The sequence below is a fragment of the Colias eurytheme genome, chromosome 27, assembly GCF_061535395.1.
Source record: "Colias eurytheme isolate Ceu_HAF_F1 chromosome 27, ilColEury1 Martin Lab GWU primary, whole genome shotgun sequence".
NCBI classification, from domain to species: Eukaryota; Metazoa; Arthropoda; class Insecta; order Lepidoptera; family Pieridae; genus Colias; species Colias eurytheme.
Window position 1 is genome coordinate 802,030 of NC_143006.1, and position 24,773 is coordinate 826,802.

A 24,773-nucleotide genomic window follows, 5' to 3' on the forward strand; every position below is an offset into this window, starting at 1 on the left:
CAACTTTTGTTTTATTTTTATTTATTTTTTTCTGTACTTCTAAGTTAAACAATTTTGGTGCACAATAAAGTATTTTTGTTTGTTTGTAATATGAAAATGCCATTATTATTGAATTTTGAAGGATTTAAACAAATCGGTAAATATTACATTACAAAAATGGAATTACCAGTGAACAGTGTGTGTGAATTACAAAATAAAGGTTTTGCAAAAAACCTTTTGTTTTGAAAGAGGGAAAAATATGAAGATAGTAATAATATAGGCAATTCATAAAAACATCGTTCAATGCATTTTAAGTCGTAATTAAATTGAAACATTCGTTTTCTTAACCACGCCAGACTTTACTTATCTACGACACTTACAAATAACAGTCATTATATCCAACACAAAAAAGACAAAACGCGAAGAACGAAGTATTTACTTAACCAGACCTACCGTCGCAAAACATTCAATTATCTTTGATTTTCCTTTAAAATGTATGAGTACATTCATTATCTATTTAAACAGTAAATCGTACGAGACTGTTATCAATACGTTATCACACTATCTAAAGTTCTGGGCTGGCCGCAAGCCCGGAAGAACATCATATCTTTAAGATTATTTTACGCCCTTTTGTAGACGAGAAAATGAGCGAATTTTAATACTTGTATATTAATATATTTGCATATATTGAATACAGTATTTTTTTATAGCACTCTGATGTCTTATAGATAGGCAAAAAATTATCGACAAGAATTTATCAAAAAATATATTGTATACTCATTTACCTAATTTTAGCATGGTATATTTATAACTATGTAACATACGCTAAATTTAGTAGATACTTTGCGCTTAGTTATATTATTTTCATAATAAATGAACCTCATATTCCATGAAATTTAAGTAGTTACACGAAGAAGACATAGACCACTATTAAAATATATCCAGGTGCGTTTTAAATTATCATTTCTAATCTATTCTAATCACACTAGATATGATATCAGTACATTGACTGGTATAAGCTTTATCAAATAGAGTACGCGTGAAATAGGCATGATATTAGAATAGTAGTATAATTATTTCGCATTATAGTAAATGACCATTCGTGTGACTTAGTACTGGCATGCAAAACACATGACAATTAGGCACTGATAATTTATTTGTTTTATTGAATATACATATATTATTATCAATGCTTTATCTGCGGGATCTACTCCCGCTTTAAATCCGGCGGATGAAATCTAAATATAATCGATCTTTCGACTGATAGTAGATACAAGGTGATACTTATCCTGCTCATACAATCAAAAAATATGCTTTTAGATTATATGTCTCCTCCTGAAGAAACTCAGGAAGTCTAGTTTATAAAACTTACACCTTAATAATTCGAACTAGATACTTTTTATCACCTCGTCACACAAGTAAATAAAATGATCATCTATATAATATATTCATCATCATCATCATCAGCCCATATACGTTCCCACTGCCGGGACACAGGTCTCCTATACAGGCCATAATTCACCACGCTGGCTGCAGGTTGGCGGATTTGATTTTTGGACATGTCGGTTTCACTTACGATGTTTTCCTTCACTGTCACTGAGTCATCTAATAATAAATTATTTATGTTTATTCGTATCCACAAAACATGCAAATGTCTTAAAATAATATAATTTATCTAGTCGCATCGACATCATGCAAGGAGGATAGTGGTTGCTGCTTTGCTGACGGGGAGTCCTTTTTGCCTCCATTACTATCTTTTTTTTCTGTTTTGTGTATTAATTACTAAGAGTTACATGGTGGCAAATAAAACGCTTTCTATTTCTATTTCTATTTCTATTTAGTATAGGTAATAGCTATCTATAATGGTAATTATTTTTTGGGGATAAAATATTATATCTCTAATCGTACAAAACATGATAGTAATTTACACGCAAAAAAATCTTCCTTTGCACTAATAAAGGCTATTATTAACACGCGTAAAAATACATGACATTAAAATACTAATCAATGTGACATTCTTAGATAAGAGAGGTACATTTTCCATAAAAAAGAAAATCAACTGATATGAGAACTTTGTTATCAGTGAGTTGCGAAATACACTGCATATAATATTATTAGATCAAAGTATTAGTATAATGACATTACAATTTCTATTGTACTTTGTTTTATAAGATAATAAAAGTGGTTTGTACCAGACAGTGATAGTACTTGAACGATTTATCAGCACTTATAATAGTTTAAGTGGAGTGAAGATTTCTAAATTGTATTTTTTTTCTGTTGCAGGTAATTTTGGATTTATTTCCAACATCAATATGGGAAGTACATTATCTTCTCTGGTGGGAAAAGGTATAGAAGCAACCTAACAGAAACAATACATATAGATAAACAACAGTCGTCGCGGAACCGGTTTAGCGAGTGCTCGCTGTCGCGCGTTGTATTCAATGCGATAACATTATGCTGTGTGAATTGTTTGCGTATTATTCGCAATATTAATCATGACGGAACGTAAAGTTATTATAAATGAACTTTTAACATTTATTCAAAATAAAATTGATGTATTGGACGAATTGAGCGTTCTTCAAATATGTGCCTCGAACTTTACGGACCTGGAAGTTGAAACTGCAAAAATAGAATTATATTCTACTTTGAGTTGTAGTCAACATATTATACGGCGTAAGGGTGATGACAAAATGAAGAAAAATATAAAAGATATAATAAAGGTTTTAAAGGAGACTGATCCTGACGACCAGCCAATATTCGTGGCTAGGGATCTCAATCGATTACCTCCTATTACATTTGACTATGTCGATGTTACTCGACTTTTAAAAGACTTGACATTTCTTAAAAATGAAATAAATTGTATGCGAACTGAATGTATTACAGAGTCCGAATTGACCCATTTTGAAACCTCATTACGTAGTGAATTGACTCAGTTGCGCCCTCGTGATGTGGATATGACCATGAATGATAGTAATAAATTGACGCGTACAGTTCATATGCAGAAAACAAAACGGATCAGAGACAAAACTGCAAGTAAAGCATCCCAACCAGCGCCACGAACCATTACCGAATCGACGGAGTCCGCAGCATCTTCTGCAGGACTTCGCGAACCCGACGACAACCTATCTACATCTAACCTCTCACTAGAAACGGACTCAGTTGTAATTCCTACATACAGGGATATTGTGACGACGCAATCATTACCAATGACAAAGAAATTGGACAATCAAGGTGTAAATAACGAATTTCAACTAGTAGAATATAAAAAACGTAAACACAAAACTAACATGCGTGGAACTTTGACTAATAAAGGACGAATACAAGTAATGCTTTCCCAGGCGTCTGTATATGTCTCGCGGACAAAAAAGACTGTAAATGAAGCAGACATCATAGCGCATATTCAAGATATGGGTGAGGAGTTCATATCCGTGGAACTTCTGCAACAGAATGTTGAGACGACATTTAATTCATTTAAAGTGGTAGTTTCAGCGGACCGTTTGAATAGATTTTTGGACCCTAATTTCTGGCCCACAGGATTAGTGTTTCGTCGATTTCGTGAACGTTTCGCAAAGACGCACTCCGAACGTAGTAACAACAATTAAAATATGGGTAAAAAGTTAACAATGGCATCATTTAATTGTAGATCATTAAAACGATCTCTTGATCAAGTACGGTCGTTATGCAAAACAAATGACATTATTGCATTGCAGGAGACGTGGCTTCTTCCACATGACTTAAACTTAGTAAATGAAATTGACTCTAAATTTAGTGCCTTTGCTAAATCATCGGTGGATACATCGGTGGGCGTCCTACGCGGGCGTCCTTATGGAGGAATAGCTATCCTGTGGAGGCAGACATTATTTTCTAGCGTTGTCTCAGTAGAATGTACAAGTGATAGGCTAGCTGCGGTCCGTATCTCTATGGATGACCGCCACTTTTTGGTGATGAGCGTATATTTACCGACAGACAAGGAAGAGAATCTTATAGATTTTACGTCAACGTTGGCACAAATGTCTGCAATAATAGAGGATAGCGACGTTGAGGCGGCCTATTGTCTTGGCGATTTTAATGCTGATCCGAATGGGAGATTTGGACGCCAATTAATGAACTTTTGTAACGAACACGATCTTTTATGTGCCGACCTAGAAATTTTAGGTAAAGACTCCAATGAATACACGTACGTAAGTGATGTCTATTATACGAGATCTTGGCTGGATCATTGTGTTGTGACTAAAGCGGCTTTTCCTAGTATCACTTCGATAAATGTATTACACGATGTGTATTGGTCAGATCACCTACCGCTTATAGTACAGTGTGACATTGAAGTTGTTCAGTGTAAGGTACATTGCAGTAGCAAGGGATTAAATAGTGGTGTTATTTGGGGTAATAGAGACCTAAATCAAATTAATGTTTATAGTAAGCAATGCTGTGATAACTTAATTAAATTAAAATATTCTAGTCAATGTAAGATCTGTGATACGGTTAATTGTACAAATCATTTATTTTTAATTAATGAATACTATGACAAAATTGTTCAAACACTACAGAATGCAGCAATTGTAAGTTCTGGGTGTCATCGTAAGGTTAGGAGGATGAATATAACTGGTTGGAATTATCATGTTCGGGAATTGCACCAGAGAGCGAGATTTAATTTTAAAAATTGGGTAGCTGCAGGTAAGCCAATGACTGGGGACTTATTTATTAATATGGTTAACAGTAAAAGGACTTTTAAAAACAAACTAAAATGGTGTCAAAACAACCAGGAGAAGATAAGAATGGACATCTTAGCAATGCATAAACAGAATAAAAATTTCATAAAATTCTGGGAGTCGACAAAAAATTTACAGGGCAAAACATCTGCACCCGCTTGTATAAATAATGTTCAGAAACCAAAAGAAATTGCTGATTTATTTGCTAAGCATTTTCAAATAGAACCAATAATAAACTCAAGCTCGGTTACTAATGCCAGTGATAAAGTTATAAATAATAGTAAAAACCCGTGTAAATATACGGCTAAGGATATCGCTAAGACGGTAAAGGGCATGTCACGCGGTAAGTCCCCAGGCATTGACGGACTTAGTTTAGAGCATGTAATACACGCAGGGCCGGAAATTTTTCGCGTTTTGGCAGACTTGTATAATTTATGTCTAAACTTTTCTTATCTTCCTCCTTATCTTATGAAAACTGTTGTGGTGCCAGTTCCTAAAAATAAAACGGGTGAACTTTCGAATTTAAACAATTACAGACCTATTTCACTGGGCACAATTCTGGGAAAAATTCTTGAAAGACTTATTTACCCAGAATTGTCGAAGAATGTTGTAATACACGACGCTCAGTTTGGTTTTCGTCCCGGGCTCTCAACAGATTCTGCAATTTTTAGCGTAAAAAGTGTCATAAATTATTATAAAACTCGAGATACTTCCGTGTACGCATGTTTTTTGGACCTCAGCCGCGCTTTTGATCTTGTAAATTATAAACTACTTTGGAATAAACTGTCTAATAGTTCTGTTCCATCAAATGTTGTTGATTTGTTGAGATACTGGTACGAGAACCAAACCAATTGTGTGCGATGGGGCGACTCGCTGTCTAACGAATATAGGTTAAACTGCGGAGTGCGTCAAGGTGGGCTTACCTCACCAGATTTGTTCAACTTGTATATAAATGATCTGATTGAGGAACTGAGTAGAACGAAGGTGGGTTGTCATATTGGCAGTACTTGTGTTAACAACTTGAGCTACGCCGACGACATGGTTCTTCTCAGTCCCTCAATCAATGGTCTCAGGCGCATGCTCTCAATCTGTGAGCGTTATGCGCTTGAGCATGGTCTGAAGTATAATGTTGGGAAATCACAGGTGATGGTGTTTAAGGCAGGTCGAGGGCCGGATATGGTTCCTAACGTTTACTTGAATTGTACACCCGTTGAACGTGTGGGGCGGTTTAAGTACTTGGGACACTTTCTCACAGAAAACCTAAATGATGATGAGGATATTGAACGTGAGCGACGAGCGCTTGCCGTCAGATGCAACATGCTAGCACGCAGATTTTCTAAATGTAATAAAGAGGTAAAATCGATTCTATTTAAAACATATTGTCAAAATTTGTATACTTGTCAATTATGGTCAAATTTCACTAGAAAAGCTTTTGGCACCATTAGGGTGCAGTATAATGATGCATACCGCATCCTAATGAAATTGCCTAGGTACTGCAGTGCGTCTAGCATGTTCGCAGATGGCGGCATCAATGACTTCTTCGCAATTATTAGATTGCGAATAGCATCTTTTTGGTCACGTATACGCTCCTCTAATAACAAAATCATAAATACGCTCTCCGAGTACTTAAACAGTCCCATTTTTAGGTATTGGTTGTGTGTTCATTTAGGTAGGAACCGTAAATAGTTCAATTGTTTTTTTTTTTTTTTATACTGATAAATAAGTTAAAGTTAAATGTCCCAAATATATGCCAAATTGTAAATGTATGTGTAATTATATTATGTATGGATATTGATGTCTGAAATAAAGATTTATTATTATTATTATATTATTATTATTATGTTTCTCTCCATAATACACGGGTATCACCAGAAGGAAGATACCCGGTCCTTTGGGAGGCTTACGTGGGGACACAGGTCCAACACGCAGAGGCCCTTTAGAGAATTTTAATGTGTTTTGGGACACCAGCCGCTGCCCATGACTGCACTATAGAGATACAGCCCTGGGCAGTCCGCGGCCAATGTAGGACTATTGCAAAATATGGGAATTACGAATCTAGGCTATGGAAAGGAGGTGTTCGGTGGATCGGTAGGTTGGGTCTATGGGGACTATGGACGTCTGCCTTTTCAATATTAAAAATTGAAAAATATGGCAGACGGTGACTCGCCAGTTCGGTCGATGGGCTCCCAAAAAGGTTACCGATAATGGCAACAAGGGGGCAACATCAGCTGAACGGCTAGGGGTGTAGAGAGGTGCGGCACCGGTTTCACCATCGCGGGCCCTCGGGCCCGGAGCGGGTTTCCCCGCTATTACGCCATTAGACACTTCCACCCCCGAGCATATAGCTCTGGCGGCTCCACTCTGGACGGCCAACAAAGGCAAGCCAGAGGTGGGGGATCCTGAACCTCGTCATTGTTCACTCCGAACTGCCACTGGGACAGTCCGGAGGTGAGGACAGGGACCTCCCCCGGGAGCGCTCGGTTCCCGCGGGGTCGCTACTCCCCGACACCTTGCCACAAGGTGCCCTGCGGGGTGACTGACTGCACGGATGGGATATCTATTGTAGATATGCCATCCGGGGGCGATGGGGTCGTCACATCCCTACGCCTTATTATTATTATTATTATAAATATAATTATTTTACTTATATTCAGGAATACGATAAAACTACAACATTTTACATAAACTCAGACCTTTAAAATTACACAAAGTAAAAACATAAATAAAATCGCTTTTCTCGGTTCACCGAAGTTGGTTACAAATATAACAAAAAATTGAGCCCATGTTACTCAGTGAAGATGAAGCTGACTAATGGCAAGTATGAAAAATTTGACAAACACCTTAAAAGTTCAATCTTTATAATATTTATTTAAAATTTCTTTATAAAACAAACTACAACCAAAACCTTGTGCCTTCAAAATATTAAAAAATTAAAACACCTGAAACAGTCCCAAAAAGCACTAAAACTATACTGTCCCTAGCGGATTGAGGAAACGCGTGGTTACCTCTGTCGGCTCCGAGTATGACGCAATAAATTGTAAAATACCGTCACGTACTGAATAAATTGATGCAGACACACCCCCGAATAATAAATAGAACGAATGCAAGAGAAATATTTTAAAATACACGAAAACCTTATAAGGAAAAAGATATATGTTTAATATTAATATATTTAAGGTTTTAAAACTAAAGAGTAGGAAATAAATAAGTTTATGGATAATTTTTTATTATAATTAATAATTATATGATAATGATCGCTTATTGTCTTTCAAAAACTAAATTACGTATTTGTTACAATAATTAGTAGTAGACAGTAAATAAAATAAAAAAAGACGTATGGCACTCGGGGACTGCCGCGGTAAAGCTATTGCATAGCATGCTTTCAAGCCACACCTCCGTGTCCATCTGAGTGGGGAGCGTGAGGTTTTTTCGTTATGAAATTTCTGGATTCGGTCCCCGCGCTCAAGGCCCGCGATAGAAGCTATGCAATAGCTTAATACAATACATAAATAAATATAGGTACGTAATGATAGTTTTCAATTGTAATATGATCTGGTTGGAATTAGGCACAGAGATAGATTATATGATAATCCATACAATAGGATTAGGATATATACTTTATCGTTGTATTACGATGACAAATATTAGATTAAATAATTTATTACCCGGATATATTTAACAATAAGTTACAATTTGGTATATCAGAAATAAATAATTACAATAAACTTTATTTTTCAACCTGAACTAACCTGAACTTTTCGAGCGCGCTAAGAACAACGAAAGAATGCTCTACGCGTGTTTACACTAAAATAATTCTAAGGTTCGTTGCATCAAGAGTAATAACATAATGTTTAAAGTACCTAAAACAATAAAACAGGCATTGTACTAAATATCAACAATTTTATAAAACGTAAAAAAGCAAAAATAACAAGCTCCTTGTTAGCTAAGTACCTAGTACCTACTCATATGAAAAAATAACTTTATTTTTAGTAAAGAACAGATATAAAAATAAAACCGGCTCCTTTAAAAACGAAGACTATTCTAGTAATTTTCCGTCCAGTCATTTAACTGCATAAAAATTAATTCAATTTCATAGCCAGTTAAACTTTACCTTCAATTTATAAGCAATTTAAACCGTCATACGATTCCATAACCAATCTCCATTGCCATAGCAATACGAATTAAAAGATCAAACAGAAAATGAGTCATTTCTTAAGAGATTTTATCGAGTCGATCTAAATGCATTGGGGAAAATCCTATGCAAGTTAAAATTATTGCCACCCTACATTTTGATCCTTATCACAAAGAGATAGAGTTTATTTTTCATTCATTTCAAGCTTGCATGCTAAAACGTATGCAAGCTATTTTAGTCCTTATCTTTACAGCATACAGTTCAATTTTCTCGGTACGCGTTGAATAGCTTTCGGGACTTTGAGAATATTTTCGTTTATTGAATTTTGAACTTTAAAGCTTGGCAGTATGGTTTATTTTTGTTTGTATAATGAACAGTCGTCTTTTAGTCTGTCCGTGCAGTGGGTCACGTAACATGGACGTTAAAAAGTTTCCATTGTACAGCGACATTTTTACAAACTAACTACCTATATTATTTTGCTGACCTTTCATGATGCTTTTTATATTTTCTCAGTAATTTCCGTATTTCGTGAGTAATAAATAAAATTAAATAAATAAAAAGAAACACGCTTTACTAAGATAAACTCATGAAATTATTGAATTAAGAATGAATGAATGAATGAATGAATGAGAACTTTATTGTACACACCGTTGTAAGAACTAAATCTGTCCGTTTAAAGTCGATCAAAATCGTCTCTGAAGGAGTCGGTTACATACAAACATACCTACAGGTGAAGCTTATGCGTGTTAAAAAGAAATGAGTAAAGATAAAAGCAAGCTTTCTTGAACCGTACATAGGTAAAACAATATTTAAATATTTATGTTTCTCCACATACTACAAACTACTACATAACCATAAACTACAAACAAAACTGACTAAACGACCGAAATACGCACTACCTTAAACTACTTAGATCAGAAAATTCAGAAATATAGGAGCTAAATTAGGAAACAAAACCCGATAAAATTATTTTTTTACGTGAATAAAATATATCGCTTCCAAAAGTATACTGTTAGTAAACTAACTTGCTAAATAAATAAAAATGTTTATCAGAAATTAGTTGCAGGATTAAGTATATATATTTATAAATAAAATTTAGAAATTCTGTTACCATGTAACAATGGAAACATAGCCCACTATCTTCCACATAACAATGTCTTGTCACTTTTTATCGACAAGTTACGCCAAGGGTTTACCTGCCCTTCAGTTTCTTCGAAAGGGCGGGATAAGGTAGGCCTCATAAAGTCTTGCTCTTGGTTATTTAGAAAAGATATCATAGATAATTACAAATAATTATTGTACTTTACTAATAAATCATCGAGTACGCGAATATTTAAAAATTGTGTGTAATTAGTTTATGTGTATTTCGTTTTTCAACAAATAAACGCTCATAGCTTATATATTTTCTAGTCAAAACTACATGAATCGATCCTCGTTCATTCTTGGTTCAAGAAGTAATTTTTGTATTTCACTTATTACTATGTAATACATACATAGTTTAAGATCGTTTTTAAAGCACAAAGTTTTTGTTTATCTACATACTAGCGGTCCGCCCCGGCTTCGCCCGTGGTACATGTTTACGTTATGAAAAATAGATGTTGGCCGATTCTCAGACTTACCCGATATGCACAGAAAATTTCATGAGAATCGGTCCACCCGTTTCGGAGGAGTATGCAGACTAACATTGTGACACGAGAATTTTATATATAAGATAAGATAAGATTAATATAATTCTGCTCAATATTAGTAGATATGTATATAGGTAGCAATCTTCGATCTTTTATACATGTTGGGTTAAAATTGATCACGCACCAAGTATTATGATTAATATATTATTTAAAATTGGATATAAAAAGTATTTACTTATTTAATTTAATTTCCGGGCGGCACAAATTAGCACACACTTACGGAACCCCAAAATGATTGTCTAAACACGTTATACTTACATAACGTGGTTCATTTCAACAATAGAGAACCTGCAACCGATCCCATAAATTAATAGTTAAATCATTAGATATCCCATTTATCTCATCTGTACTTACTAAGATTAATTGCATACAACGTTTTCGTGAATTTCCATTCATTTTTAAATTCCATACTCAACCATTCTGTTTCTTTTCAAAAAATCTTAAATAATATAGAAAATGCTAGTGAAACTAAACAAATTCGTATAACCAATATTACCAAGATGGAATAAATTTTTAATAGTTGGAGTTGACAGCTTATATTTCCTATAAATAATATCCATCCAATCACATAATTCGATTAGCAAAACTGCATCAATATCTGTGCATCCAATTGGCAATAAGTAGTAACTATATCACATACAAAAATATTGGAACAACGCTTTACTTATAACAACCGTCAACCGATACGTTATTTTTTAATCAACATGCACACGAGAAAATTATCAATTTAATTTAACATATTATTAGCGTAGACTATAAAAAAATGAGTCGAATATGTAATATAAAGATGAGTTCAACCTCCTAAAAGTACATAAATATTTCTGATATATTTGCTTACGTTTCTTTCAACGCAGGTAAACCATATTCTTTAAGAAAACAAAGATTCATAAATACATTTGTTTAGACTGAAAATGCTCTTGCGTTGTTGAAAGATTTCATGGGCTATTAGATAATATAGAAAATGTCTAGACCTTTATAGCACCCGATTTTTCATAAGTACATAATATATATTATATACTACTATCTGACTCGGCAAATTTTGTTCTGCCAGTAACTTATCACTCAGGGGTTTAACACCTATAAATATACATACATTTTTGAAGTGAAAACTTCTTTAGCGGCGTTGAGCACTTTTTCTGTAATGGGTATAAAATCTTAAATTCGCGTCAGGACACGTGACCTGATCGAAAAAGCGTAAGACGGATACCATTCCAAAATATCAAACATGCTCAACGTTTATAATCAAGTTTTCACTTCTACCGGCACTCCCCCAGTGCAACCCGTCTTTTTTTTAAATATCTAAGCATATCTAAAGACAGACAGTTTTATAATACATATATACAACCTTTTTTTTCATATATTACTTGAAAAAAGCAGTAGAATTTAGCACCGCAGTCAGTGCATATCTGTCGAAACACTTACTATTTTCACTTGAACTTTTTAAATAGAAAAAAATATCGATCACTGAACATACGATAAAATGTCGTACGTTATAAAAAGCACATTTTTGCGATTCTTTAATGGCTTCCTTAAACTCATGGTTACTAAGAAACTATTAATACTACATATATACTTAGTAATTATAAAAATATATGAAGTACTAGCTTTCCACCCGCGGCTTCGCCCGCGCAGTCAAAGAAAAACCCGCATAGTTCCCGTTCCCGTGGAATTTCCGGGATAAAACCTATCCTATGTCCCGGGGTAAAAAGTAGCCTATGTCCTTTCTCGGGTATCAAAATATCTCTATACCAAATTTCATGCAAATTGGTTCAGTATTTAAGGCGTGATTGAGTAACAGACAGACAGACAGAGTTACTTTCGCATTTATAATATTAGTATGGATAGTAATTAATAGTTTCCATACTATTATATTTCTCGTAATACACAGTGTCATTTTCAAAAAGGGGGGGTTGTTGAATAGCACGCTCTATCCCACTCCTTTAGATTTTTGTCTTACGACAGATAACTAAATAGTTACTACGTAATTCAAAAAAGGAAGTAACTAACTTCTGCCTGCGGCTTTATTCGTGTAGACTGTACCAAATTGTATATGGACCCGATCAGATTTTTCTGCGAAAAAGTAACAAACATACAAAAATCAGTAAAGAATAGAAGAAGAATAAATTAAATACGTATAAATATCAAAATTAACACAAGGATGAGTAAAAGGAATCACTTTAAAACAGAAACGGGATGTAGCAGCAGCAGATGTAGCAGCTGAGGAACTCTTCAGTCTAATCCCACCCGCTCAATTCCACTACCGCACCTCCCGCCAGAAAAATAAGTTCCACCCTCACCACCTCGATTGCTGGCGGAGTTCCACAGTGCGTTTTACGCGAAACTTTCTCCCGCGAACTGTGAAGCTTTGGAACAACCTACCAACGGCGGTATTCCCGAGTTCTTACAACATGGAGACTTTCAAAAAGAGTGCCTTTAAGTACCTGAAAAACCGGCAGTAATGTAAATAAATTCCCGTGATATCCCTCTCTTTCCTTGTTGTGGACAGCAACACATCCTCTTCCCAGTGGAGAGGATGCCCATGGGCGGCGCGTTTCGCTTAACACCAGGCGACGCGTCTGCTCGTTTGCTTTCCCATTGCATAAAAAAAAAAAAAAAAAAAAAGCAACAATAGATCACATAACATTTAGAATATAGTTTAAATGATGAATGACGTATCACAAGGCTTACGTGATCTTAGTCATGATAGTTGGAACTTGAAATATTCTGTCTAGAACATCTACGTATATATTTCTCCTATTGATCACCCAGTGGTCCAAATTCGACCATAACCTTTAGGGTGCACTCACACACATCAGTCACCGTCACGGCACGTCACCGGACAGGATTAAAAAAAAATATGTATCAATAGTTCTAGTATGACTCTGTTCCCACACGACAGTCGCCGGCACGAAATCTATCAGTGACGTCACCGGTCAGGCACGTCAAATAATCTTACCATACATGTATCATACTTTTATCCCCACTCACCCGGTGCCGTCACGTCTCAGTTCAGTCAGCGTCGTGCTACCGTCAATTGCTACATGTTCTCTAGCGTGACACACGTCTAATCACTGACTAACCTGATGTATGTGTTCAATGATTCAGTCAAACCGGCGACGTGACTGACGGACAACATGACGGTGACTGGTGTTTGTGGATACGTACACAAACCGTCACCGATCAGTCATCGGTGACTTGACGGTGACTGATGTGTGTGAGTGCACCTTTAATAAACACTGATGTGCGTGTGTCAAAAGCAAACTTCAGAGTTCAAAAAGCTCAAAACTGAATAAGAATTTTTACAAGGTCGCGTCATGGCAATACCGTCACGTCATGGAGTAAGGCAACGGTTTTGGTTTTGAATCTTGCCAAAGAAGTTTCACTTCTGACACGTGCTCATGCTCGGCACATAGGTACGCTCTTTTTTTGCTAATCGTTTAAATTCGTGAAAAGTTACATAATAATATACCGTGTCAAAATAAGATGCTGAAAATGATATCATACTACCATTAAAATTCTATAAATTTTTTGCCTATTTTACATTTATTGTGTAACCGTCTACGTTTCAATTTATTCAGTAGATCGTAATCTTAAGAGAATTTCATAACTAGTCAATTTGAAATTGTAAAGACCAATGAGAGCTTATGTATTTTACAAATAGCTAATAGGGATGAAGGAAAAGTTAAGAAAATGGCGCCAAAAAAAAGAAAACTTCACGCGTTTGACAGTTGGCATGAAGTCACGATATAGACTATCGTATCAGTCGACTAAAAAATTGCAAGTCATGTCGGATTTAAAAGTTTCCTTTAATTTATAGAAAGTGAGAGATAGGAGATACAAAATGATAAAGCTATTCTTTAGTGGTACATACGCAGTTCTATGTTTAGCGGTTACGACTATAGAAAAATCAATGATTTATTTTTTAGTTGAAGAATTACGATTTTTTGTCTAGTTTTGGTATTACTAATAGAAATTATAATTGTTAAATTCGCTACTAAAATAGCACATAAAAGGACTGCGTAAGTGCGTACTAGCATAATAAATATATAAGTAACGCATATAATATATAACAGAAAACAACATAATATTACATTACATAATTTAATGCCATAGAACAATTAGGGTGTACCTCAAGGATCGGTAATTGGTCGTTTACATTATAAGTGCTTCAACAGTGACATATCTTTTAAATTCATACAATTGTATGTAAATAGGGTAAAAGCCGGATAGTTGCGCCACTTTTCAAAAAAGCTTTATTATGAAAAATTATGTACTTAATAAGAATAATGAAACATGTATATCAAAAGATAGGTCTTTAAGCCATCATATTAGCCTATTTTATTAAACATAATTATTAAAGGTTTTGAGTAAATCCTGTTTTATTTGACCTCTCAAATGAAGGATAGTTGCCTAATCTAGCGGATAGTTGCCTATCGTAAATAATACTTCAGAGGATACTTGCCTCGTGAGGGGATAGATGCCTCACAATATTTTTTTTAAATAAAAAAACAAATTTATATCAATTCACTTAATCAGTCTTTATTATTTGTTACAACTTTGGCATTAATCATCAGAAGTGAGGGATTTCATCTTTCCACATCGCATGCAATACAGTTTCGTCCATATTAAATATTCCATCTGGTTTAACCAGCAATTCATTCTCAGTTAAGACAGTAGGTAATAAGTAGATCAAAACATTTGGAAACGTCTTCTTGTTGAGACCCCTCGCTCTTTCAATTGATAAACCCTCAGCTTGCCTCAAAACTATTTCGGGATTTCTTTCCAGAAAGCTTTTTAACCATTGTGGCCCAGCCGTTATGCTTTAACCCCAAATTTTCGGCAAACTGGTAAGCTAGCTGACGAATTGTATTTCTTTCAGGAGGAAATCCTGCGTCTCCGAGCTTTAGTATATGAGTCACTAGTCTTTTTTCATTTTCAAAATCAAGGACAGGGTATTTTCCTGGAAGTTAAATAAAAAATTAGCGAAATGAATATTGTACCGGCACGGAGATGCCTTATTACCAATAAAAACGCAATAATATTAATATTTGCTAGTGAAAGAATTTGTAGTTGCGGATAGTTGCCCCGAGAGCAACTATCCGCACAAGTTTCTAAGGCGACTATCCTTTTTGATACGGATACTTGCCCTTTTTATTTGCGAAATAAATCAACAATATTTTGCAATAAAATGTAATTAACAGTATAATTTAAAGTCTAATGCACGCAATGAAACATAAACTATATTGAAATCACAATTAGTAACAAAAATATTCAATACAAATGACTTACCAATATAGTTTCAACGCCTATCGAAGTTTCACCGCGGAACAATTTCGCTCGCAAAGATGAAACGCGTGATTCTACACAAACGATTGACGTGGCACTGAGGTCTGCGGGAGGGGTACTTACAACTATAGTAAAGCGTTATTGCCACTAATGTCCGTAACATAGTGTATTCGAAACTGCGGCAAGTATCCCACTGGCGCAACTATCCGGCTTTTACCCTAACGATCACTAGAATTGTATCTAGAAAACTTAAATCATGAATAAGGAAAAACTACATATGAAAGTAATGGTATAAGCTGACATGTGAACTGATCCTTGAAGTTTCATACATTTGACATTACATTGCCACATTATCTGTTGCATAATCAACGGTCAAGGATATTTAATGAATTTCAAAATATATGTAATGCAAAATTATAGAATAACTAGGTTTCCGCCCGCGGCTTCGCCCGCGCAGTCAAAGAAAAACCCGCATAGTTCCCGTTCCCGTGGGATTTCCGGTATTGCGTCATTTTCCCGGGATAAAAAGTAGCCTATGTCCTTTCTCGAGTATCAAAATATCTCCATACCAAATTTCATAAAATTTGGTTCAGTAGTTTAGGCATGATTGAACAGACAGACAGACAGAGTTACTTTCGCATTTATAATATTAGTATGGATAAACGGGGAATACTCAGAAACTTATATAAGAGCACACGTGATTTTGAGATGAATTTCATTATCGATACATGAATGGACTGATAAATAACAATTCGTGTAAGCCCTGCTTGAATGGTTGCATTTAATATCAAGTGTGCATTATCAGAGATAAGATTAATTTATACGAATTTTATAAAGCTGAAGAGTTTGTTTGTTTGTTTGCTCGGAATAATCTCAGGAACTTCTGGTCCGATTTGAAAAATTATTTCTGTGTTAGATAGTCCATTTATCGATGAAGGCTATATATCATCACGCTAAGACCAATAGGATCGGAGCAAACCCGCGGGGCACAGTTGGTTTTAAATAATTGATATCGATACATCATACAATATTCCAAATATCAATTTGTTTGTAATGCATCTATAATTATTTATGATAAATTATTACGTTATGCAAATTAATCGTGATAAGATGTGATAATGCTAATTTGCGCGAATTTATGTTTATTTAATTTTGATATAAGATGTAATCATTCAATATACTTTTTTTTGTCATTTATAAACTCGCACTTGGCCATTTTTTTCATACATCCGTTACTGCGTAATATCTAAGTTCACATGTATAAAAAAAACATAATAAGTGTACAAGTTTGATTCTATAGGCTTATTTTTCTATAATTTGGTTTTTGTTCTTAGATAGTGTTCTTTTTTATAATAAACAGTTTTTTCCTTATTTGTTTACTTGCGCTCATCATAGAACATTAAGGTTATCAGTTTTTGAATATTCACTACCACATTCTTTAAATGATTTTGGAAACTTAATAATCTTACAATACACAAACTGCTTATATGTATATTATCTACTATATAAAAATAAGTCGGGTTTTCCTTCCTGACGTTATAACTCCAGAATGCACGAACCGATTTTCACGGTTTTGCATTCGTTGGAAAGGTGGCTCCGTGAGGTTTATAGCAAAGAAAAGGTGTCTCTGGTGGCGAAACGGAGTTCGCCTGGTTTGCTAGTATTTTATAGAATTCATGAGTCAATGAATTAACCCCTGCAAATCGATGACAGAAAACTAATAATTTGTCATCATCAAAATTCAGTTTTTGTTGTCACAATATTATCAACTACGTTGTAGATATAAGCTTTGTTTAGACGGGGATAAACCGTATTATTAATAATTTATTTATTATCTCAGTTCTTTCAATGTATTATCTTAGTTCTTTCACCAAAAATCTTTACAAATTGTCTTTCCCCACGTGACTCTTATCATTTAAAAACGAAATGCGTTCAACAAACGTGATTTCTCTTCTCAATACAGAATTAGCATTATTTTTACTTTCATCGCCTATCCCATGACTTTTTCAATATTTTTTTCTTGCTCTAGTTGTAATTCGTCTGTCGGTTCTTATTGTTTGTATTGCAAATTAACATTTACAATTTTGATGTGACTTTTGACTTGTACTAAACTGATGACCAGAAGCGTTCTGAGATTTTCTACGCAGTGCAAAGGTAAAGTAAATTCTAGAATGATTGGTAAACTTATTATTGGTTAAGGGAATATTCAGAAAGAAAGCTGGAAACTTATAAGCGCTTACCGGCGCTTGTCTGCGCTGGTTCTTTCTTCATAAAGAAAGCAGGTTGAAGCAGCCCAAGACAAACTTTATATGGCAGCACCCAGCGCTGACCAGCGCGTGTCGAAGCTTGTCGGTACTTGTCGGCGCTTATGGGCGCTTGTTCATATATTTTCCTGCGCGGGTTACCACTTACCAGCGCTGTTATGCGCCAGTACGCTTACCGGCGCATAACAGCGCTGGTAAGTGGTAATTATTATAAGTTTCCAGCTTTCTTTCTGAATACGGCCTAACTTTAGAATGAACTACCCTTATAAGTTCGACAAGCTCTAACTAAAAGAAGTTTTAAACACCTACTTAACACACTATCTATAATCTAAACATAGGATAAAGGCAAAGCTGTGATAGCTTTGCCTTTACTATGTTTGTTTTTCTCTTCTGTCGTTATAAATTATTATCTAACTAGCGGTCCGCCCCGGCTTCGCCCGTGGTACATGTTAACGTTTTCTCTACATAAGAACCATCCTCGTACTTCAAGGAATATAATAAAAAAAGAATTATCGAAATCGGTTCAGCCGTTCTCGCTTACCAACACATTTTGCGATTCATTTTTATATATAAGACTAGCGGTCCGCCCCGGCTTCGCCCGTGGTACATATTTACGTTTTCTCTACATCAAAACCATCCTCGTACTTCAAGGAATATAATAAAAAAAGAATTATCGAAATCGGTTCAGCCGTTCTCGAGTTATGCGCTTACCAACACATTTTGCGATTCATTTTTATATATAAGAAGAAGAAGATATACACATGACGTTAGATATTATATTTTATGATTAAATCTTTTCATGGAGCAAGTATGTACTTTTTACTGCGGTGATTTGAAACAATTATCATTTCCCGGTAGTTTTCTTTGAGCACGGGGGCATATCTTATATATAAGTACCTACTTCCTTCATCACCAATACATAATCATACTGATTTGAATTAACCTATCCTTATTGTGATGATGATACCATCACCAGATGTCTTACCACATTATATGCGTAGTAACCTTGTTCCCAGAGGCTCACAGAGGGAAGCGAAGGCCTCTGACTTCATTTGACTTTCATAATATGTCGATTGACAGATGGCTTTTCGGGGAAAATTCCTTTGTTCTATACAGTTACAGTCAGATTTTTCCGACATTTTCGTAAGTCAAATTTGCCTTGTCTGAAGTGTTTTTTGTTCATTGTACAGACAATGAACAAAAAACACTTCAGAACATACAGATGTTTTATGGAGTTTTAAGTTTTTGCGGGTGATCATACATTGCATATTTACATATTTTATAATATTTTTAAGCAAGAACGCAGTTAAATAATGACACTAGCAGACATATAATAATAGCCTCTTTTTTACATTCAGTTGAAACCCATAGGTTCTTTAATAACTACTTATGTAAACACATAGGTAGATGACTCAATAACGAATCCTGTGTCAACTGAAGAAAAAGTACCCACCCATCCATAAGCTGACCGCGCTCTACGTTGCTTAACTCTTATAAAACCACGCCCAAAATCATAAAATATATTTCATAAAACATAAATGACGTGCAAATAACCATTTCCGGTAAGTCTTCGGTAATATCCAGACTTGCTGAATATAAAATGATGAATTTTAATGGATCGCCAGCTGTAAAATTCATGTTTACCTATTATTGTTAACCTCCTTGCGAATTTCAATGATTTATTTTAAATATACGTATCTGTTACAATGACTTTTCAATTTTCATTGAAAAAAATACAGAAAAAGATAACCATAGATATAAATAGTAGTTTATAATAGTTATTGTAGTAGAAATTTAACGCATTATATTTCTTATTAATAAATAATAATTGCCAATACCAATATAAATTATAATTTTCCTATATTCATATATAAAATCTCCAAAACTTTATTTTTATCGAAAAAAAAATGCAACAAAAGAAAAATCGATTTTGTTCCACATACAAAAAATTAGACACAAAAAAATATGGCGATTCCCGCGCATTTTAACATAACCTCAAAATATATGAATTGCAAGTAGTTAGGTATTTTAGAGACAAGAGAAAAATTATTATTTACAACATTCAGGCGTCTGCGCATCTTCAATCTCGGCATTGATTTAAATATATTTAATATTTTCTAGAAAAATGTGTTGATGCGCAAAAGATGATTTATAGTATTAATTTTGAATCTCAATAAATTTGGACTATGAGATAAACTCAAACTCAAACATTTATATATTCAATATATAAGACTTCTTTTAGAAGCACTTTCGAATCGTCGTTACATATTTTTAACATTTACCACCGATTCGGAAAGCAGTATCTATGGAGAAGAACCGGCAAGAAACTCCACAAAAATAAAAAGACAATATATCACAATTCACACGTCTGACAGTCTGTTCAGCACCGATTTTTATTCCTGTAGTTGATGAAGCTTGTATTACAATAATTGTAAGTTTTAGATAAAGCGACTTGACTTTGACTCATTTAAATTAAGTGTAAATATCACACATTTTTTTTTTTATATTACTTACCTTTATTTTTTTTAAATCATCAAAAACAACGTAACTACCTGAAAATAAATTAAATTATCAAATATAGTTAAACATTAACCAATATTATCTATTGTGTTAAAATCTACCGATGCTGATAGTGACATCTAGTGACAAAATAATGAACTAATTTCTTAGACCTAATAATATAGGTTACTACGAATAATTATTTATTTAGGTCTACCTAATATAACTAGATTAATGGATTTTTATTTTTTTCCCCTAAGGGCTTAAATTCAAGAGAAAACACTAAACAGGAAAAAGTAGATTCAGTCATTTCTTAATTTACGAGATAGGAAAATCTTCTTCTCTATCATCACTACATAGTATAAAACAAAGTCACTTTCTCTGTCCCTATGTGCCTTTGTATGCTTAAATCTTTGAAACTACGCAACAGATTTTGATGCGGTTTTTTTAATAGATAGAGTGATTCAAGAGGAAGGTTTTAGTATATAATTTATTAGGTTTAAGTCAAAGCGGGCGAAGCCGCGGGCGGTAAGCTAGTAATTTATAAATTTGCATGTTCCCATTTTTTCTTGTATTAATTCAAACACAAAATATTTTTATTCATGTCAACTTTTTCAAATGCTTTTGAAAGGTTACACTTTTATAAAAGTAAGTTTTAACTTTTACACTGCTTCAAAAATATAGATTTTATAGCAAATGTGAAATTTTTTTTACCATCATAATTGCCATTTTATTTGGAAGTTTCGCTAGAATTGTTTTTGACACAGCTTATTATGTTTATAAATTTGAAATTAGCTTTTAAAATAGGTAGTGTTTTTTTTCCAAATTTTTGTTTTGCTTTTGCAAGCCATGTAACAATAACGTGATGTTTTAATGCTAAGTATATTATTTTTTACTCATATTTTTGAATCCAGTTTATTTTTTTCTTGATTTCCCTGTTTTTTGTTTCTTTAAAAGTTGTTGTTATTGTTGTTATTTTTTATTGCTATAACTAGATGTGATTTAATCAAAAATCGAACTCAAGGCTTCAACAAGACAAGACAAGAACTAAAATATAGACCATCAAACATTATAAAGCTAAAAAGTATAACTGCTGAAGTTTCACGCCTTTTGATTCGTGCGTTTTTAGGGTTCAGTCGTGCAAACAAAAATTCAAATTAATTTAGCTATGCTCATTTTAGATTTATTAGAACTAAAAGTATCTGAGTAATTTCTGTTGTATTTTTAAAAAAATCATGGTTTTTTCCTAATTAAAGTATACTTAATAGTTTTTATGATTATCTAGTGATTAGTGATTACCACAAAAACTAAAAATAAACTCATTTTAAATATTAATTTAACCACATAAAAAATGCAAAACTACATAGCAACAGTTTATTTTAAGTCATTAATTAGATATCTAAATGTAACAAGCGTAACTGCTTGTATTATATTTTAATTCAACCGTAACTCTGTCGAATTATGTCGTATTATATTATGTCATTATACAATATGCAATTTTCAACATTTTGATTAACAAAAAAAAAAATGCTGAACTATCAGATTTTCGATTTTTACAATTTTTATATATTTTTATTATTTTTCCAATTAATAGTCAATAAACATTACATAAAATTTAAACATTAAACATAGTTTAAAAATACTTTAATAACAAAAATCTACAAAAATAAAATAAACGATTTTTCACAATTACACATCAAATTCTCTATTACTTATAACAAATAGTAAACTATTTCCATACACATATCAAATACTTTCTAAGACGCGTAAGAACCCACACAGCGCTGCCGACTCACACTTGTCCACTTTTTTAATTTGGTATTCAAGGAGCCAGCTATATAACTGATGGTTATACATTTGCCACCCATTTAGTCCCGGACAATGATCCTGTGTGTGCGCGCCTTTTAAAAGTGTTAATAGTTTTTTTTAAATTTTGACAGCTCATAACTTTTTTTTAAATTGTGTTTTTTTTTTCTGTGGCCTGTGATATTGAACGTAACTTTTTTTTTATTCGCAACAATTTTATTGTCGGCTTTGACAGCTCGCGCGATTTGCGATTTAAAAATCGAATTGCGGTTTTTAATAGGTGTGTGTTTTTTTAAATGTATTTGAAGTTTTTTCTGTGGTATATTTTGTGAGCTGTATAGCGATTTTTTGTTGTTTTATGTGTTAAGATTTATCCGCGATTTATCAATAGCACTAATAGTATAGACAAGATATACTTTTGATAAAGTCGGCTTATAAAATATTTGTAAGTAGTAAGTAATAATCTTTTTAGAAATTAATTTAACAATTTATGGCTTTTGATATTTTGGCTTTTAATATTTAGCACTTTGTCTAGGATATTTTTAAAAATATTTTGATCAATACAGATATCGAATATCATTTAAAATCACGTGAACATAACTAGACATAAAATATTTATTTAGTACCTAATTAAAATCTATGACTTACTTTTTACGTCATAATAGCGCGAAAGTAGTAAAATGTTTAAAAACCTCCATTAAGGTTCTACGTGTATAAGTACCTACGTGACTTATGTCTTGTAATAACAAATAAAAATATACAATAGTTGCATTTCTTCACTAACATCTATTTTTTATAATATTTACTGCAAACGAGTGTATTGCAAAATGTTGGTAGGTATTTAAGACTCCTAAATAAATAACTCCAAAACAATATATTTTGTGATATTTGAAAAAAATACATTATTCACATTTAAAAAAAGTCACGAATAAAAAATGTATTTATAAGCAATGAAGTTTCTAAAAACCCTGAAAGAAATGCTTTTTCTTTAGAAGATACCGAGTTCAGAAATTTCAGAGATTTAAGCCAAAGAAAACGTTTTATATTGTTTTAGGGCTAATTTTTCAATCCTTGGTTAAAACTTATTCATCGAATAACTATCATTTCAAAAATGTATTCTAATTGTCCGTATTTGACAGTTTACATGTGACATTTTAAATGGTAAATTTTAACCAAGGATTGAAAAATCGGCCCTTATAGAATAACAAAACACTAGATAATTTAAGTAGGTATTTTTAAATAAGTTAGTTCATAGATATTCATATTAAATTAAATACGAAAAGCGATATTTGTTATAAAAATTACAATTTGAGTATCTATGCTTATTTCCTAATAACTATGTACATATTAGTTTTTATCCTATATTTATGGAAAGAAAAGCGAACATATATTACATAAGGTTAAAATATTCTGTTCAGTAACTACCTATTTTATACATTTTAATAAGGATTTAAATCTTCAAACATTAGGTTAGGTATTGTACTAAATATCGTCACCTAATGGAATTCTGCTCACCCTACTTTTAAATATCTAATCAATCAGTCCATAAACCAATAAAATAAAAAAAAACTAGAATTACGCTTTACACTAAAACTAGCTAATTATTAATTTTTGTAACAAAATGCATAAAAATCATAACCTTACAAAAATTTCGCGCCAAAACGAAAAATGCATTACGTAATTCATTCGTAAGTTGCAACAGGAATTCCAAAATGGCCGACAACAAAAAATAGGCGCCATGGTCTATTGTGTTTTTAACCGATTCAATAAAATTTTCAAAAGGTTTACGCACAATAAGCTGTTTGAAATGAAAAGGTATTTGTATGCTTATGCAATACGCATGAACTTTACAACATTTTTATTTCAGTAAAATGTAATATTATTTAAATAAATAATGTTTTAAAATTTAATAAGTAATAACTTTACTTAACTATAAAAATAAATGAAAAATGAACAAATCATAACCTTATTTTAGAAAGTTATCAATATGAACACAATACCCTTTATTTAACACACTCAAACAGATAAAACAATTGAAAAATATACTAAGTACATGCTAAATTGACAGCCTTATCGCGTATAAGCGATCTCTGCCAGGCAACCTTTGGATCCGGATAAGGTTTGTTTATGTATTGATATAGGAGGTTGTGTTCTTAATGATAATATACCTACAATAAACATATATGTATAATATATTTGATGTTATATGAGTAATTTTATATTATGCAGTGTATGTGTTTTCCCATAAAAAAAGACGGGTTGCACTGGGGGAGTGCCGGCAGAAGTGAAAACTTGATTATTAACGTTCAGCATGTTTGATATTTTGGAATGGTATCCGTCTTACGCTTTTTCGATCAGGTCACGTGTCCTGACGCGAGTTTAAGATTTTATACCCATTACAGAAAAAGTG

The 24,773-nt window shown here is 33.3% G+C and overlaps 2 protein-coding genes across 2 annotated transcripts in view; both read left to right on the top strand.

The window, feature by feature from the left end:
• The window catches only part of LOC149896722 (neural/ectodermal development factor IMP-L2-like), a 68,957-nt gene that overhangs the window by 31,401 nt on the left and 12,783 nt on the right, over positions 1 to 24,773 (top strand). The window lies entirely within an intron of this gene.
• LOC149896724 (uncharacterized) lies at positions 2,670 to 3,581 on the top strand. The gene has a single exon (XM_090117055.1). The coding sequence runs from the start codon at positions 2,670 to 2,672 to the stop codon at positions 3,579 to 3,581; it is 912 nt and encodes a 303-aa protein (XP_089973181.1).